Below are 20,666 nucleotides of genomic sequence, written 5' to 3'. Positions count from 1 at the left end.
TGACCAAACAGGTAGATGAGAGTAAACTGGCTGATGTGGTGTATATGGATTTCAGCAAGGCGCTCGATCACGTTCCCCATAATAGGCTACTGTACAAAATGCGGAGGAATGGAACTGTGGGAGATATAGCAGTTTGGATCGGAAATTGGCTTGCTGAAAGAAGACAGAGGGTGGTAGGTGATGGGAAATGTTCATCCTGGAGACCAGTTACTAGTGGTGTACCGCAAGGGTCAGTGTTGGGTCCACTGCTGTTTGTCATTTTTATAAATGACCTGGATAAGGGCGTAGCAGGAAGGGTTAGTAAATTTGCAGGCGACACTAAGGTCGGTGGAGTTGTGAATAGTGACGAAGGATGCAGTAGGTTGCAGAGAGACATAGATAAACTACAGAGCTGGGCTGAGAGGTGGCAAATGGAGTTGAATGCAGACAAGTGTGAGGTGATGCACTTTGGTAGGAGTAACTGGAAGGCAAAGTACAGGGCTAATGGTAAGATTCTTAGTAGTGTAGATGAGCAGAGAGATCTCAGAGAGTAGTAAGGGTATGAAACGCTTTGCCTGCAACGGTAGTAGATTCGCCAACTTTAGGTACATTTAAGTCGTCATTGGACAAGCATATGGACGTACATGGAATAGTGTAGGTTAGATGGGCTTGAGATCAGTATGACAGGTCGGCACAACATCAAGGGCCGAAGGGCCTGTACTGTGCTGTAATGTTCTATGTTCTATGTATAAGGCCCTGAGGAATAAACACAGAAAATGCTGTAAAAGTTCAGCTGGTCAGGCAGCATCTGTAGAGAGAAATTAGAACTAACATTTTGAGTGGAGTGACCCCTCCTCACAACTGATCGTAGCTTGGAGAATGTCAGTTTATATGCAGACAGTCAGGTATAGAACATGGAACGTTACAACGCAGTACAGGCCCTTCAGCCCTCGATGTTGTGCCGACCTGTGAAACCAATCTGAAGCCCATCTAACTTACACTATTCCATTATCATCCATGTGTTTATCCACTGACCATTTAAATGCCCTTAAAGTTGGCAAGTCTACTACTATTGCAGGCAGGGCATTCCATGCCCTGACTACTATCTGAATAAAGAAAGTATGGGGAAGGGATAAGGAGTAGGTAGGGACAGAGCCCAAGAAGAGGGAAAAACAGTTGGGCAAACAAAGGAGTGGATAATGATCTGGCTGGAACGGTGAGTAGCTATTAATGGTGACTGTTAGTGATTAACAATGAGTTGCGTGTAATAGCATACTATGTGAAAACAGGGTCTGGTGTAGAGGGTTGGGGTGAGGGCATGGGAGAGTTCAACCCCTAAAGTTATTGAACTCAGTATTGAATCCAGAAGGCTGCAGGGTCCTCAAGCAGAAAATGAAATGTTATTCTTCCAGCTTGTGCTGAGCTTCGCTGGAGCACTGCAGCATGCCTGAGATAGAAATGTTGGCCAAAGAACAAAGTGATGTGTTAAAGTAGCAAGGAGAGATTCTGAGGAGTCTTGACATGGTAGATATGAAGACAATGTTTCCTCTTACACTCTAGAATTAGGAGTCACTGTTTAAAAATAACAAGGTGCCCATTCAAAACAGACATGAGGCAGCAGTGATAACAAGGTGTAGAGCTGGATAAACACAGCAGGCCGAGCAGAAAGGCTGACATTTCAGGCCTGGACATTTCTGAAGAAGGGCCTAGGCCCGAACCATCAGCCTTCCAGCTCTTCTGATGCTGCTTGGCCTGTTGTGTTCATCCAGCTCTACACCTTGTTATCTCAGATTCTGCAGTTCCTACTGTCTCTGAGGCAACGGTGTTTTTTTTTTCTTAAAGATTTAAGACCGTAAGAACTAGGAACAGGAGTCGGTCATTTGGCCCCTCGCGCCTGCTCTGCCCTCCAATGGGATCATTCCTCACGTCCACTTTCCTGCATTTTCCCAATAACCATTTTTCCCCCTAATGATCAAGAAACGATTTATCTCAGTCATAAATATTCATAAGAACTCAGTCTCCACTGTTCTCTGTGGCAAGGAGTCCCAAAGACATTCATCCTTCTGAGAGAATAAAGTCTTTCAATCCCAGTCTTCAATTGGTACCCCTTTATTCTGAAACTGTACACTCTGTCCCATCAGGTTCACATCCTCTCAATATTTACCCAAGCAAGACCCTTAAGAATCCTATGTGTTTCAATAAGATCGCTTCTCATTCTTCTAAACTCCAGTGAATAGAGTCCAGACCTGGTTACCTGTTGCTCATAAGACTATACCTCTAGACTGGGCGATCATCAAGTGTTTTGAATTTACTTTCTGAAAAATGGTGGAAACAGAATACCTTTAAGCCAAAGATAGATTCTTGTTAAGAAAAGGTAGCAAGAATAGGTGGTAATGCAGATTTGATATTACAGTCAGATTAGCGTTGATTTTGAATGACAGTGAGACTGAATGGCCTCCTTCTCCTCCTCAATCATATGTTTTATACTTCACGGAATCTTTCATTGTCCTTTTAGACAGTGTCTTTTCATTCAACTTCCTCATCATAATTGAACAAACTTTCAACATTAAGATATCCTCAGAAGATTCCTTGGTACTTAATGCTTCAATCCTTGATTCTTCAAAATAAAAATTCATCTTCAGCAGCATTCTGCTTATTGATTAAGTTTTAGCCTGGACATCCTGTCCTCTCAGCAGCCATGTTACAGACACTTGTTTCTGAGTTGATTTCACAGGAGATCACATACCCTTCTTCAAACCACTCCCATTTTATCTGGAATTAAAGGAAACTGTTTAAAACAAAACGTCTTCTTAAGTTCAACATTTCTTATTGCCTGCAACAATACATACTGTCATGTGAAAAGTATTTTTCATATATATGGAATGATTCATGGACGTTAGCAATTACTCGTTACGGAGTATAATTGTCCATTCAGGAAATTCCAAGTCACTGGTCATGGGTTCTGCAGGTCTGAGAATGGTTAATGAGCCTGATCCGAGAGCTGTATCTCCGACCATACGTTTGGCAGGCTTTTCTGGGAGGTGAAATTAGTCCTTGATCTTGAGATCATTGGCATCTTTTTTTCTGGATCCTTTTCTGTACTTCATGGTAGCACTGAATGCTTTTAGAGAATTGTGTTCCTTCGTATGGGAGTTTCCTCCAAGTTGATTTCTGCTGAATGAAGGTTTCCCATGCATTGACATCTATGTTATATTTCCAGAGAAAAGCCTTCAAAATGTATTTGAAATGTATCCTTTATCCTGCACATGGCCAGCTCAGCGGAGTTGGCTTCGGATGATCATAGCCTCAATGCTGGTACTTATTAACTGCTTCAGGGACATGGATGTTAGTTTACCTGCCCTCCCAGCTGAAGTGGAGAATCCGTCTCAAACAGTATTATTGGTTCTTCTCTGGGATCTTGAGGTGGCATTTATACATAGCCCAAGTTTCAGAGTTATATAGAAGATTCACAAGGACGACTGCCTCATACACAAGGATCTCAGTATCAGCACGGATATCAGAGTCATCGAAGATTCTCATCCTTCGGGATCCAAAGGTGGCGCTCGCAGATTGGATGTGCTGCTGAGTCTCCACATTGCTGTCAGTCTTAGATGAGACATAGCTTCCCAGATAATGAAAATGTGCCACGTTCGAGAGGATTTCTCTGTTGACCTTAGTGGGAAAGATGGACTGGAACTTGACCTGGGACACTTTGGTAAAGGGTTTAAGTCTTCTGGATGTTGAGTTGAGACCAGTTCTTCCACAGAGGCATTAAGAGAGACTTGAAGATTCTCTTCCAAGAGAGCAGCGATGACTTTGCATCCACGTTTTGAAGTTCCACAAGCGAGATCAGTGTCATTTTCTTTATGGATTTCAACCAACTGAGGTTGAAATATTAGCATCCTGTAAATATTGTCCACACTACTGGGAAACTTGTTCTTGACAGGATGAAGAGTGGTGGCGATGAAGCTGGGGAAAAGGATGGGGGCGATGACTCATCCCTGCTTGAAACTATCTTGATGTCATAGGATTCTGTCATATTATCATCAGAGAGGACCAATGCTGACACCTTGTCTTGGTTTGCTGCCTTGCTGTAGTCAAGGGCTTGAGGGTTCTGTTGATCCTGAGACCAATACCGTCAAGAGTACTCTATCACTGTCAGGGTCACCCATGCCAGTAATGTCAGAGAGAAGGAACCAGAAAAAGTGCAATCCAAAACAAATCCTAATGCAACTCAAGCAGAAGATACTCATGTGATGTCAACGACTATGCTGGTGGATAAAGGCAGCAGTAGTAGGGAGATCCCCAATCATCAAGGTTGCTTTGCCACTGGAACTGGATCTCCCTTCTGTCAAGGACCATCTGTTGATGTGCAGCAGCATTCCCATATTAAAAGAGGTTCCCACAAGGCATCTTCTCAGAAGAAGCCACAAGCCGTGTGGCAAACAGAGAGAGGTGGTGGAACATAAAAACCGAAGGAACTGTGGATGCCGTAAATCAGAAGAGGTGATGGAGACTGGGTTGTAGGATCTGGGTGTCCCTAGCTTCTGACCAGCATGTAGGCAATGGAGTTTGACTTAGTTGTTTTGATTAGAAATGAAGGAAAAACTGCAATTTAGAAATAAGGGCACAGCATGGTGAGTCACTGTTTAGCACTGCTGCCTCACAGTGCCAGGGACCAAGGTTCAATTCCAACCTCGAGTAAATGTGGAGTTTTTGCACATTTCCCTGTGTCTGCATGGGTTTCTTCCAGGTGCTCTGGTTTCTTCCCACAGTCTATAGGTGTATGGGCCAGGCTTATTTCCCCATTGTGTCCGGGGATGTGCAGGCTGGGTGGATTCGCCATGGGACATAGAGGGTTACAGAGTTACTGAAATGGGTCAGTGTGGGAGGCTGTTTGGAGGGTTGGTCTGCACTTTATGGCCCAAATGGCTTGCTTCCACACTGTAGGAATTCTGTGATTCTGTAAAGTAAGTGGTTAAGATTATTTTACCTCAATATGCCTTTTTTATTTAAATTAAATAACTGTTTGCTTTCAGTGTCCTAAGTTTATCACATAATCACCTCATTATGGATAAACCAGCATTCCACTTATTAGCACAACAATTTGAATGTTGAAGAATTTCAGCATTTTAAGAACTATTTTCTATTTGGTTGTACAAATTAAGAAGCACTAAATGCACTTTTCTAAATTCTACTTGGCTATTTATTCAGAACAAAATATGCACATTGACAAAATATAAGTGTTAGAAAAATTACAAGGAATCTCTTGTGTCCAATTAGTTCAGTGTGTCCCACTCTTCACATTTAAATAAACCAAGTTTATCAGCTGCTGAATCCTCGAATTTAGAACATGAATGAAGTTTGACTATAAAATAGGCACAAAAAAAGTTGCTGGAAAAGGTCAGCCGGTCTGCTAGCATCTGTGAAGGGGAAAATAGAATTAATATTTTGGGTCCATTGACCCTTCCTTGACTGTAAAGTTTTTTTTCAGTGGCATAATAAATTTTAGGCCAAATGATCATACCGCATATCTATATTGATATTAATTTTGAGCAACACTGTAAGAGACATTGTGTTCGAATATATTATGTTGGAATAAATAAATATTTGATTGTACAGTATTTGAGCTGATGAAAAATATATTTTGGGAAACATTTTTGCCTTACACTCATCAAAATATTTTCAAGAAATACAAATGTAAAGGGAAACAATGTTTTGAATTTGAAGTAAAGTGTTTATTGGTTAGGAATTGGACTGTGGTAGAGGTTTTTCATAGACTATGTGCTAGTTAGATGATGACCAACAGTTAATTGCTGAGATAAGAGATAATGGGAACTGCAGATGCTGGAGAATCCAAGATAATAAAATGTGAGGCTGGATGAACACAGCAGGCCAAGCAGCATCTCAGGAGCACAAAAGCTGACGTTTCGGGCCTGGACCCTTCATCAGAGTCTCATCAGAGTCTCTGATGAAGGGTCCAGGCCCGAAACGTCAGCTTTTGTGCTCCTGAGATGCTGCTTGGCCTGCTGTGTTCATCCAGCCTCACATTTTATTGTCTTAGTTAATTGCTGAGACTGTTTAAATTTAAACTAGAAAGGCTCCCTTTGGTCAATGTATTGCTTTGAGGAATGAACCAGAGGATGGCTGTAACATACTTTAAGGTCAAATAGGTATATGTTTGTATATCCTTGCTGTCTGCCAAGAGCAGATGCCTATGTTCGCACCAGGCAAAGTACTGATCGTACCTAACCAGCCTATGCTTGCAAAACTCAAAACGCTGTATCTGGCATTAAATGTAATTGGACAGTACCTGCTAAATACTCCCAGTGATAAATAATTTAAGGTTGTCAGACCAAATCTCAGTGTACTTCAGTTGCGCATAAAATAGATACATATATTAGTATACAAGCTATTTAATGAATATTTAACTTTTCAAGTGCTGTGACTGTTAAAAGAATACACAGACAGGTTTTCTTGTATGTTTTAGAAGAAAATGAATAGTGTTTTTTGTCCTCAACTCAGTTGATAAAAATAATATTTTTATTATTTCACATCACACCCACACCCAAGAGACTGTCACATGTGCAAAAAGAAAATTTAATTTGTGTCCATAAGAACATCAATCATGAGCAGACCCTGTGGGTTAAGGAGTTGGAAGTTAATGGGCCGTGCTTGATTTTTAATCTTGATTTTGTGCAGAGACAATTTGAGATCTTCATACATGAACTCCACTTTTACCTCCGATATTAGCCGCTTTCAGTTTAAATTGAATACTGTTAACCATTCATGGTCTGTCTGGCTGTGAAAACCAAATTCATTTTCATAGAACTTGTGGTTACATGACTTCCACTCTCAAAAGGACAAGAATATGGTCATAGCAAGATGGGAAATCCTAATTCCAGGTCCATTATTTATGCTGTTTAGATAAAATGGTTGGTGAAGTACTCTCCTCAGCTGGGATCCATTGCCCAAAGGGATAGAATTTAACAAGTCAGTCAGCACCTAAATGACGAAACATTATGTCTGAATGTGTGTGGGGAATTTGAGATATGGATCCTTAACAGTTGTTTCAACTAATTGTAGGGTAATTTCCGACAACACGATGTAAATGTTTGGCCACTTTTTGGAACTGCTGTTTAGGTAACTTAAAAAGAGTACTGTCACTCTTCTTTTAAAATGTTTTCTATGCTTCAGGCCATGCAGTAAGCAGTTGCTTTTTAAAAGTAATACCTGATTTTATTACAGCATGTACTAAACCCTTGTGTTATTTTTTACCCTAATAACTGATTATAGAATGACACATTATGCTGTGTCAGCAATTCCGAATCAGTCATTTTCAAGTACCAACGCATATATATGTATAGATTTAAGAAGAAATCTAGATTGTAGAAATGAAATCTTACCTACTTAGGACATTGAATCTTACTGTAAACCTATCAAATGCCACTTCCATATTTTAATAATGAGAAAACTGGTGAAGTCAATAGCTAGTAGTTAAAAGAGCTATGTTCCAGTGTGAGATATACTATCAGGAATATGAATACTTTCCACAAAAAAAACCCTTGATGTTCCATAATTTGAACTGTAATGGAATTAAAATGCACATTTCATTTGGAAATTATGAAATGGTGAGTCCATACCTTGGAATACTCACTGTTATGAATCATTCAGATATATGTATAAAATATATTTACAGCATGTTTTCCATCATCATTGTAAACTGTCTGGGAAATAACGTGAATAAATTTCACAGTATTATACTAAAGCAGAACTGGATAAAAAGATCTTTGAAGCACACATCATGAAATCTCTGGTAATTTTTGTTCCTTTAAACACTTTGTTGTAGGTCATGGTGCCACTCATGTTAGTTCCTCGCCAAGTACTGAAAGTTTGTCTACTGCAAAAGACAACACAGCATCGCCTCCCTTTTCGACTGCAAAAAAAGATTCATTCTTTAATACAATCTCTCGTTCACGGTCTCACAGCAAATCAATGGGTGGACGAAAAGATATGGTGAGTCCTTTCAATAATTGCTCTCATCAAAAGGTGGAGCTTTTACATTTTAAGCAAATGCCATGCAAGGAGTAAGATCCTGAAGCCATAAGCTGTTTAGGCTCATTTTCATGTTAATTAAATATATAATTAGTTGTTTGTTCATTTTAGGGGATTCTCTCAGGTCTTTGCTAAATCATATCATTATCCTAGGATAGCATATTATTTGTATTTTAATACTGTTGACGTACACTCATCAATATTCTTGATTGAGCACTTGAAAGAGATGAATATAAACAGATGAAAAATTAACCCCTTCAATCCAATTCCTTTGGATATGGTCTGTATCAATCATACTTTCATGTGAATGGAAACCTTCCTCCTTAGCAGCAGTTCATCCATTTGTAAAATTTAACAGATGGAATCCTTAGTTTCTTTTCAAATCATTTGGGAATGGTCTCGTGAATCAAGGTTTCTAAGGAAATTTCCTCTGTATGTTTTTTGTTAAGCTTGCACTTCTAAAAGTATAAAAGTAATGAGAGACACTCACTAGTCTTAGAATTGTAGTTGAGAATTTATGATTGAGGTATTCCAAAATAAATCTAACTTGTCTCTGGTGCTGGTTAGAAGCACATCTGGTCCAAAGGAAAATGGTTGGTGGTTGGTGGAGGTCAGTCATCTGAGCTCCAGAACATTGCAACGGTGATTCCTCAGGATAGTATCCTAGGCCCACCCTCTTCAGCTGCTTCATCATTGCCCTTCGCTGTGTCATAAGATCAGAAATGAGGATGGCTGCTGATGATTGTATAATATTCAGTGTGATTCGTAACTCCTGAGATACTGAAGCAATATATGTTCAGATGCAGAAAGACTTAGAAAATATTCAGGCTTGGGCTGATAAGTGGCAAATAACATTCATGCCATTTCAAGTTTTAGCAAAGATTTGTAGTTCGGGCTATGGATGAGACCATTAAAACTTCACACAAACTGGCCAAGACCGTACAACTGAGACTGAAACACCCAGTCAACGGATCACCCCATTCCATCCATGCAACCCAAGAATTCCTCAATACCCTCAAGAACGTAAAAATCACCGATGACAAGATTACGGTATCCTTTGAAGCCACTGCTTTCTTCGCATCAATCAACATCCCACTAGCCAAAGAAACGCTGGCCATGTTACTAGAGGAAACAGGAACATATAGACCAGCAGCTCCACCAGCAATGACAATATACTCAAACTACTAGACCCATGCCCCACCACACATTTTGTTTTTACTGGTCAAATATACAAACAGATCAATGGCTGACCAATGGAGTCACCCATCTCAGCACTCATTGCAGAAGCAGCCATGCACAGACTAGGATACCACACTCCCCCACATTCAACCTAAACTCTGGATCCGGTGTAGACCACACATTTATCATTATTAAACGCAGCAAATCAGAAAACACCCACCACGTCACCAACAACGTATTTGTGGAGATTAAATTCACAAGAGAAGAAGAAAACAATAAACCGCTTCCGTTTCTGAATGTCAGTGTTTAATGTATGACCAATGGGGAGTTCCAAACCTCAATATACAGGAAAGCAACCCACAATGACCAAATCCACAACTTCCACAGCAACCACCCCAACATCCACAAACAAAGCTATATTAGGACACTATTTAAACAGGCTAGGACACACTGTCACTCTGGAACTACGCAAAGAAGAGGAAGAGCACTTGTACAAAATCTTTACTATGAACAGATATCCTGCAACTTCGTCCACAGGTGCCTACTAAAGAGACAACAACATGAGGACACAGTACGCCCTAACACACTGGCCACACAGCTCTATATCAAGAGCATATCAGAACTGTTGAGACTCCTTTGACCACCAGGAATCATGGTAGCACATAAAACCACAGCCACTCTACGGCAAACATTCACAAGGATTAAAGACCCCATTCCCACAATATACAGAACCAACGTAGTTTCCAAAATACCATGAAATGACTGCCATAAACATTACATCAGACAGACAGGAAGGAAGTTGGCCAGAAGAATATACAAACATCAGCTAGCAGCAAAATGGCACGACGAACTTTCCTTAATGTCAATACACTCAGATAATGAATGCATTCACTTTAACTGGGACAACATAATTAGAGTAGCCCAAGCCAAACATAAACACAGATGAGATTTCCTAGGGGCATGGTTCTCAACCTACAATGCTATTAACAAACATATAGAATTGGATGCCATTTCCAAACCCATATAGAACAAAACCAGAAATGACACTACTCGCCAGAATGGACTGGCCAATATAAATTCCAGGCAGAGCAGAATAATGTTGCTTCATCGGAGACCTTATTGATGATGCAACCTTGCATGGTACGAAACGTCTGAATGAAAAGAAGCCAGCTCAGCGAGCAAATCAACAACCTTACATTCATGTCTAACTTAAGAATATCTAATCAATTCCCCTTGATATTCAGTGGCATTACAATCACTGAATCCCTCACTATCAACATCCTGGTGACAATCATTGACCAGAAACTGAGCTGGACTAACCTAAAGAAATACAGTGGCAACAAGTCAGAAGCTAGGAATCCTATAGCAAGTAATTTGCCTCCTGATTCCCCAAAGCTTGTCCGCTATCCACAAGCATGGATGAGTGTACTTCCAACAGCACTCCAGACCTGTGGCCAGAAGTAGCAATGGTGTGCACCATCTACAAGGTCCACTGCAAAAAATTCATTTCGGCTACTTAGACAGCACAATGGGAATCCACAAGCACTTCCAGCTAGAATGGCAATGGCAGAAAACATGTGAAAAACTAGTCTTTCAAGTTCCTCTCCAAACCACTCATCATCCTAACTTGGGATTATATGACTGCTCCTACAGTTACTGGGTCAAAATCCCCAAATTCCCTCCCAAACAGCCTGTTGAGTCTGTCTGCACTGAACAAATGACAGTGGTTCAAGAAGGCAGATTGCCACAACTTTCACCAGGGCAACTAGTGATGGGTAATAAATGCTAACTCCATCACCAATGTCCCGCATCACATGAATGAATAAAAGAAGGAAAATAATTTAAGTTCTGCAGTTGAAGAAATGACGAGAAAATTGAACATATTAAATAGTATGTGTTGCTCACAGAGTATGTAAAAGTGTAAGCTAATAATAGAGATGCTAGGGACTCTAGGTATGCCTATTGGAAGGAAAGAAATAGCAAGTTAAGTTGATAAAATTAAGTGGGAAAGATGGAAAGAGGCCTGAGTAGAAAGCATACATAAATATTTCTTGGGCCAAATGGCTGATATCTGTTTTTTTTTGTTTAAACTGATGACAATAATAGTTATTTTTAATTTTTGTTGTTCAATCATTCTTTCTCTCAACAAGTGAATCTTTACCCCAAACTGATTGTAAAATTCATACTCGAGTCTCTTTTACAGCCATCTGTGGAATTTTTAATGACTTTTTTTATTCCTTTAATTAGCAAATAACTTTTAATTTATAATTTTGGTTGCTGTTTAAATAAATGTCAAACCAGGTGAAAATGCAGATAAATTTGCATAATACAAGCATGACAACTGAATACAACACAGAAAATGCAACAGCAGAAGTATGATGCCTGTGATATTTTTCATGTAAATAATGTAGACTTGGCATGGTTTGTACATTGTAAACCATATGTTCATCCTCATGTGGAACATTGTGTCTAATTCTGGGCACTACGCTTCTTTTATGGCAGTCCCTCAAAGTGAGGGTGTGTTTGCCACAGATTACAGCTCATGGCAAGAAACCGGTATGTGGAGTATTTTAACATGGGGAGCTGTTGAGTTGCAGTTACTATGAATAGGATTCTTATCATAAGATTCTCCCCAGTCTTGCTACCTCTGTAGGAAAGATTCCGAAGTTGATAATTAATCTGTTTGGCCGAAACATGAGTGCACTTTCAGTGGCCACCAAATCCTGTAGTGGGACTCAAGTCCAGAGCTTCAGGTAGGATCACTACACACTAAGCCACAAGACCTACTCCTGCATCACACTCCAGAAAGAATGTGACGGCATTTGTGAGGCTACAAAAACAATAGGGAATTTTTCAAAGAGTGGAGCCTTCTTACAAGGAGAAGTTGCAGATGCTGGTACTACTTGACAAAGAGAAGATTTGGAGGAAATTAAATTGAGATGCTCAAAATCACAAGGGATCTAGATAGAGTAGACAGAGAGAAACTATTAAAAATGGTGAGTGTGCTAAGAGCCAGAGGACATAGGTTTGAGGGGATTGTTAAGAGAACAGGAGGCAGCATGAACAAAATGTTTTATCAGCAACTGATATGAATATGGAATGCACTACCTGACATATTGGTGGAGGAAGATTCAAGCAAGACTTTTAAAAGGGACTTATAGATATATGAATAGAAAATGACTTGCAGGATGCAAGGAGTAGACAGAAAGCAGTGACCATAAGACATAGGAGCAGAGGTATGGCCATCTCTGCCATACAATGAGGTGATAATCCTCAACCCCACTTTCCCTTCTTTATCACTATAACCCTTACTTCCCTTAATAATTAGAAACCTGTCTACCTCAGCCTTGAATATATGTAACAATCCAGCTTATACAGCCTGCAGTAAAGAATTCCATATTCCTCTTCATCTCGGCCTTAAATGAGCCTTCTTGTTCTGAGACTATGCCTAGTGATCTTAAAACTTGCAAAAAGCCTTTCCACATCCATCCTTTCATGGGCCATAAAAAATCTCCTCTCATTTGTGTAAACTCCACTGAGTACAGGCCCAAACTGCTCAACCTGTCTTCATGGTTTGATCTGTGCCCCAAATGGCCCCCACCTGTGTTGTCATCATCATCAACAATCATTCCCTAACCTCTATGACTGTCCAACAAGGAAATCCCATGTCACTAGTCATGGTTTCTTGTGTGGCTCTTGAGTCTGATCCTAGAGCTGCACCCCTGACCATACACTTGGCAGGTTTTCCCAGGTGCTGGAATTAACCCTTGGCCTTAAGATTGCTGGCATTCCTTTCTTGGGTTCCTTTTTCTCTTGCCACTGGGTGTTCTCGAAGAATTGTGTCCCTTCATGCAGGAGCTTTCTCCAATTTGGTTTCTTCTGAGAAAGGGTCTCTCATACATTGATGTCTATTTTGCATTTCTTGAGGTGAGCCTTCAGGGAGTCTTTGAAGTGCTTCCTGGGCCCTGCTGTCATTCGAGTACCTTTCTTCAGCTGAGAAAAGATTTGTTTTGGCAGTTGGAACTCAGGAATCCTAAGCATGTGGCCATTCCAGGTGGTAGGTTTTGGATGATCATGGCCTTGATGCTGGTGCTGTTAGCTGCTGCAAGGCCACTGATGTTAGTCCTCTCAGCTAATGCAGAAAATCTGTTTCACATAGCATTGATGGTACTTCTCGAGGGCCTTGAGGTGATGTATAAACATAGTCCAAGGCTTAGATAGACCCCTATTGCGGGACATCTTTTAACGTGGGAATGCTGTTGCACAGAAGTTTGATGCAGTTCCAATGGTAACAGAACCTCGAAAACTGAGGATCTCCCTGCTGCTGCCACCTCCGTCAACTGTCACAGCTGCTAGTATCACACAAATATCTTCCAACTATTAGAATAATTATATTTTTCAGTATAAAAGCAAACTTCTAACCTTTTAAGAACAAAAATTAACATTTAAAATTTGTAATTGTGACTTAAAAGTGACATTCTCTTTCATAAATTTGTTCGCCTTTTTCACATATCGATGTTTTTGCTAAACAGTGAGAAGTAAAAGCGGGTCTTTTTAGATGAGGTTTGATTTATTATTATACCCCAGCATGAATATTTGCTGCTTGCATGATCTAATAAACCTATCCCTCAATATGCATTCCTTACTTCACCATGAAGAACATTATTTATTTCTGACCTAATGTCAACGAACATCTGTCAAGTAATTTTGTTTAACGTAATGATACAGTTAATTGTTCTGTATGAAATCAAAAATTCTAAAAATAAAACCAGCAGTTCAGGCAGCATCTGTGGTGTGAGGAAAATGGAGCCGTTCATGATTTGTTTTTTTTCAGGTGTTTCTGGTAACCATTGAAATGGAAGGATGCTAATTTATCTAAATGTTTTCACAACTGATTGAAGTGTTAATAGCATTGAAACTAACCCAGTGAAAACCATTGTATTATGTTAAAGTAAATTGACAAGGTAGCAAACCTATAAATTCACATATGATAAAAACACTTAAAAGGTGTGCATTACATGATTAGCCTATAAGGCTCGATTAACTTTAAATCCTGTTGTAATCTATGCACCACGGTTCTAGTGATTTCTTCTAAGTTTATAAAAGTTTACAGCACTGATGGAGACTACAATGTGCCATTCTATCGCCAAAATAATCTAAAACAGTCATGAAACTGAGCAATTTCTTTGTTTAGGTAGCATCAAAGAAGCAGGAAGGCTGATGTTCTTCGTGCTTCTCTGATGCTGCTTGGCCTGCAGTGTTCATTCAGCTCTACACCTTGTTATCTCAGATTCTCCAGCATCTGCAGTTCCTACTATTTCTTTGTCTGTTTTGATACAAATAACTCATACTCTAGTAGCTTTAATAATTTCTTTCTATACACGTGAATTAATGTACCCCACCACACCCAGCACCTTCCCCTGCAACCGCAGGAAGTGCTACACTTGCCCCCACATCTCCTCCCTCACCCCCATCCCAGGCCCCATGATGACTTTCCATATTAAGCAGATGTTCACCTGCACATCTGCCAATGTGGTATTCTGTATCCACTGTACCCGGTGTGGCTTCCTCTACATTGGGGAAACCAAGCGGAGGCTTTGGGGACAGCTTTGCAGAACACCTCCACTCGGTTCGCAATAAACAACCACACCTCCCAGTTGCGAACCATTATAATTCCCCCTCCCATTCCTCAGACGACATGTCCATCATGGGCCTCCTGCAGTGCCACAATGATGCCACCTGAAGGGTGCAGGAATAGCAACTCATATTCCACTTGGGAACCTTGCACCTCAATAGTGTCAATGTGGACTTCACAAGCTTCAAAATCTCCCCTTTCCCCCACCGCATCCTAACACCAGCCCAGCTCGTCCCCTCCCCCCACTGCATCCCAAAACCAGCCCAACCTGTCTCCGCCTCCCTAACCTGTTCTTCTTCTCACCCATCCCTTCCTCTCACTTCAAGCTGCATTTCCTACCTACTACCTCATCCAGCCTCCTTGACCTGTCCATCTTCCCTGGACTGACCTATCCCCTCCCTACCTCCCCACCTATACTCTCCTCTCCACCTATCTTCTTTTCTCTCCATCTTCGGTCCGCCTCCCCCTTGCTCCCTATTTTTTCCAGAACCCTCTCCCCATCCCCCTCTCTGATGAAGGGTCTAGGCCCGAAACATCAGCTTTTGTGCTTCTGAGATGCTGCTTGGCCTGCTGTGTTCATCCAGATCCACACTTTGTTATCTTGGATTCTCCAGCATCTGCAGTTCCCATTATCACTGAATTATGATGTGTTTGTTTTGCTATAATTTGGATGCTTATTTTTGGTACCATGGTCCAAGGTCTAGATAATTTTAATTAAAATATGTATTTTAAATTTACGGCTAAATTATTGGATTACCAGAGAATGAAAATCCTAAAGTTGCCAAACCATGCGTTTCTATGACTCAGGTATGATCTCTTTTGCCAGTCATCCTCTATACCCAAAAAAAACAGTCCACTTGAAGGAAACTGCGTGGTGCAAAGACCTTTTGCACTTTTTTTCCTTGATCAATATCAGTACATTTGTTGATCTCTTGCATGTTGATAAAATTAGTCTTTGTTTTGCTGTTTATCTTTAAATTACTATTTCCTCAACATGTAGCTCATACCTATTAAAACTTTCTCAGTTCGTTCAAGCAGGTTTTGTCAACATTGCTGTTGCAACTTAGTGTTATTCTGTTGTTAGATTATATTCTGGTATTAGAATTCTGTTATCAGATAATAGTTATAGTTTTTAATGTAAAGGCAAAATACAGTAAATGCTGAAAACTGGAAATATAAACAGAAAATAATGGAAACACTCAGCAGTCCAGGCAACCTCTGTGAAGAGATAATCATTGTTATCATTTCAAGGCTTTCACCAAGAATAAATGAAAGCTGTCGATGTGCCAGATTTTAAGCAAGTACAAATGCAGAAAAAGAGGAGGGAGGGAAAGGAGGGTCTGTGCTAGGGTAGAAAATAGAAACAGTTGAATGACCAACAGGTTTCTTACCATCAGCTTCTATCTGAAAAAAATGAGAGCAGTGCTTAATCTACGGATAGGGTTCTATTACCCAGGTTTTGATTGAGGTTCATAAGAACAACATAGGAGATTGAGCATGGAGTGGAATACAGAATTAAAATTGCAAGTGACCAGAAGCTCAGCGTCAGGCTTGAATGGAGGGTTTCAGTGTAGTGAACACCCTAAATGCTTTTGGCTGGCCCCCTGTACAGAGAAGACGGCATCATGAGCAGTGAGTACAGAACAGCAATTTTAAGAAATTAGAAGTAAATCACTGATCCATATTTGGTTGAGTTTCTCATTAATGATCTTGTGTCAGTTCGTTTCCAATTCAACATTGTGGGCCTTTATTGCCAATTTCCCTGATCTGTCAGGTTTACTCTGGTTATCAATAACCCAAGAGATTTGCAAGAATGCAAAATACCCAATGCTCTTAATTAAAACAAAGATAACCACAGTAGGTATTCCAAAAATCTTACTCATGTAATGCCTACAATTACAAGTGAACCCTTTCATGTGGAGATATTCAAAGTGTGTAGCTGGATGAACACAGCAGGCCAAGCAGCATCTTAGGAGCACAGCAGCTGACGTTTCGGGCCTGGACCCATCATCAGAAAAGCTCTTCTGACGAAGCGTCTAGGCCCAAAATGTCAGCTTTTGTGGTCCTAAGATGCTGCTTGGCCTGCTGTGTTCTTCCAGCTACACACTTTGTTATCTCGGATTCTCCAGCATCTGCAGTTCCCATTATCTCTAATACCTTTCATGTGGCCTTCTCCAAAGATCAGACCTGAACAGATGATTAGACTACTCCATCTCAACCTCCCAAAAGTAGCTAAATTTTCTTTTATGAGACAGGCTGCTTTATACATTTTCCACGTAATGAAGCTATGCAATCAAATCTTTTAATGCTCGCCAATTGCCAGAAAACGATCAATTGGACCACTGACAAACATCACAAATGTGTCATGTTTCCCATGTTGGCTTATCCATTAACTCAATGAGACCTGTTAGTGTGTATTTTTTGCAAATATGCTTATCTCTTGCCCTGAACAAACTTTGACATAAAACTTTAGCTCGTGCTTGCTGTTTATGACTTTTATGTCACCTAATCAACCACGTGATATTTACATAGCACAATTTCACACAGCCTCAAATTCAGCTAATGAATAGTCCATATTATCAATCTGATTCACTGTATTTGTTTTAAACAAATCTTTAGCCTTTCCAAATATATTCAGCCCATTCCTGTTGAATTCAATGCTTGATGTAAACACGCAGAAGAAGAGGGGCACAAAAGAATAATGGCCAGTAAAATGAATGCAAATTCTAAGTTATTTTACAAGTGCATTAAGGATAAAAAAGATAACTAGAGAACGAATAGCTCCATTAAGAACCACAGAGAGCAAAAGGGTAGAGGCAGGGATGTATACCTGAGGCTTTATAAGGTCCTGGTCAGGCCACATTTGGAGTATTATGTGCAGTTTTGGGCCCCATATCTCAGGAAGGATGTACTGGCCCTGGAGCGGGTTCAGAAGGGGTTCATGAGAATGGTCCCAGGAATAGAAAGCTTAACATGTGAAGAACGTTTGAGGACTCTGGGACTCTACTCATTGGAGTTGAGAAGAATGAGGGGGGACCTAATTGAAACTTCCAGAATACTGAATGACCTGGACAAAATGGATGGTGGGAAGATGATTCCATTGATAGGAGGGACTAGGACCTGAGGGCACAGCCTTAGAGTAAAGGGAAGACCTTTTAGAATGGAGAAAAGGAGAAACTTGTTATGCCAGAAAGTGGTGAATCTATGGAATTCACTGTCACAGAAGGCTGTGGAGGCCAGATCATTGATTACATTTAAGACTGAAATAGATAGGTTCTTGATTATCAAAGGGATCAAGGGTTATAGGGAGTAAGCAGGAGAAAGGGGTTGAGGAACGTATCAGCCATGGTTGAATGGCAGAACAGACTCGACAGGCCGAATGGCCTAATTTCTGCTCCAATGTCTTGTGGTCTTATGGTAAATAAATACCTTGTTTTAATGCTTACTAATGGAGGGATGATGTGGATTTACAAATAGGGTGAGAAATTAGCATAAAAGAGGAGGTTCTTACTGGTATGGTAGACTTAAACATATATTTCATCCAATCCAGAAGATCTATCGCAGGCTATTGAGTGAAGCAAAGGAGAAAATAGCCAGGCCATTGGTAATAATTTTCATTTCCTCCCAGGCCATAGGAGAGGTGCTGGAGGATGGGAGGACAGCCAATTTAGTGCTGTTGTCCAAGAGGGAGCAATGGATAAACCAGGAAATGACAATCCAATCAGCCTAACCTCAGTAGTGAGGAAACTATTGGAAGCAGTTCTGTGGGACAGAATTAATCTGTACCTGGAGAGGTCAGGATTAATCAATAATAGCATGGTTTCGTAAAGGGAAGGTCACGCCTGACCAACTTGATCGAATTTTCCAAAGAGGTAGCCAATTGTGTTGGTGTATTCAGGTCAGCCTACTTGCGCTTCAGCAAGGCTTTTGGTAAGGTCCTGCAGTGGCTACTGACAGCAAAGTTAAGAGCCCATGGGATCCAGGGGAATTTGACAAACTAGTTCTGGAATTGCCCAAGTGGCAGGAAGCAGAGTTGATGGTTGAGTGTTGTTTTTGTAACTGGAAAGCTATGACCAATGGGGTTCCACATAGATCAGTGTTAGGTCCTTGCTGTTTGTGCTATATATACATTGTTTAGACTTGAACATAAGAATGTTGATCAGTAAGTTTACAAACAATACAAAAATTGGTAGGGTCGTTAATAGTGAGGAGGTTAGCATTAGACTACAGGAGGATATATAGACAGGCTGGTCAGATAGGCTGAGCAGTGGCAAATGGAATTAAAGCCAGAGAAGTGTGAGGTGATGCACTTGAGAAGGAAAAATAAGGCAAGGAAGTACATAATGATTAGTGGTTGTCCAGGGAGCACCGAGGAACAGGAGGACTTTAGTGTGCATGTCCTCCGATCCCTGAAGGTAATGAGCCATGTAGATAAATTGGTTAAGAAGATATATGGAATACCTGCCTCTATTAGCTGAGGCATAAAGTTTAAGAGCAGGGAGGTTATGGTGGAACTGTATAAAATGTTGGTTAAGCCAATGCTGGAGTGTTGCGTGTAGTTCTAGAATCCTCATTATAGGAGGGATATGAATGGAGTGCAGAGGGTGCAAAGGAGATTTACCAGGTTGTTGCCAGGGCTGGAGAATTTTAGTTATTGAAGAAAAATTGGACAGTGTGTGTTTGTTCTCCTTGGAACAGAGGAGGCTAAATAAGTGAATGATTTATTGTAACATATATTAAAGGAGATACAGTGAAAAGTGTCCTGTCACCACAATCCAGTACTATTTTGAGGTACAAATGAATAAAAAGAAAGCATTTGAATAGAGTTCTTCTTCATCAGCTGGGATCCCCAACATGGCTCCAGGACTTAAGCAAGGTCTCTACAAGGTCCCTGTTCCTGGCCTACCACAACCAGGAGGCCCCACTCCTCCATTACTGCAGTCACACCTCGCCACCAATTCCAGAAGTCCACACATTGGGTCCATGAAGTCAGTAGTCACCATTCCAGTCTCTGCCGACAGCGCTCCAACCTGCCCGTAATGTTAGGACGATCAAGAAAGGAAGAAGAAAAAGTTTTTAAAAATTGCAAAGGAGACAGAAGAAAAGAATGTGTGGGGCCCAGAGGGATGGGCCTACTGTGCTCATGTTGCCATCTTGAATAGCTGGGCTCACTTTCTCATCTGTGCTGCAGGTATCACACTCTCCTGTTGCTGTCGCACATGCACGGCAGGCCAGGTCTGCTGTCTCCTGCTGAAGACATCGCAGATGCTTTTAAAGAAAAAGAGCAAAAGAAAAAAAAACACATGGAGGTGAACGAACCCTGAACCAGGAGCTCGAACACAGTGCTGCAACTCTGCTGCCATCTTGACAATAAGAGAGTCATGACTGAAACGTATTAAAATTATGAGGGGCATAGCTAGGGTTGACAGGAAAGAACTGCTCCTCTTACTGGAAGGATAAATGACTGACAGGGGGAGGGAGCAGCAGCAGCATCACTTTTAGGGCAGGAGGTTTAAGGGATGTGAAGAAAATCTTGTTCACCCAGACAGTGGTGAGAATCTGGAACTCACGGCCTTTAAGGGTGGTAGAGGCAGTAACCTTCATAATGCTGAAGAAATATTTAGATGTGCGTTTGCGATGCCAAGGCATACAAGGTGATGGGCCAAGTGCTGGAAAATAGGGTTAGAGTAGTTCTGTGGTTGTTTTGACTGGCATGGCCAGGATGACCCAAAGAGCATTTTTCTGTGCTGAAGACCTCTATGATGCATGTTCCTTCAATTTAGCACAAACACTTTAAACATGTGACCTCGTCCTAATC

General features: G+C 40.8%; 1 protein-coding gene across 10 annotated transcripts in view; it reads left to right on the top strand.

Annotated features, from left to right (window-relative positions):
• Positions 1-20,666, top strand: part of tbc1d5 (TBC1 domain family, member 5) — a 504,442-nt gene that overhangs the window by 418,968 nt on the left and 64,808 nt on the right. For all 10 annotated transcript variants that reach the window (XM_048520185.2, XM_059638264.1, XM_059638253.1 and 7 more), the window contains one exon: positions 7,829-7,995. In XM_048520185.2, the coding sequence (XP_048376142.1) occupies positions 7,829-7,995 (167 nt within the window). The remainder of the gene's footprint in view (positions 1-7,828; positions 7,996-20,666) is intronic.

The sequence above is a fragment of the Stegostoma tigrinum genome, chromosome 2 (assembly GCF_030684315.1).
Source record: "Stegostoma tigrinum isolate sSteTig4 chromosome 2, sSteTig4.hap1, whole genome shotgun sequence".
Lineage (NCBI taxonomy): Eukaryota > Metazoa > Chordata > Chondrichthyes > Orectolobiformes > Stegostomatidae > Stegostoma > Stegostoma tigrinum.
This window is presented reverse-complemented; position numbering and strand designations above follow the sequence as displayed.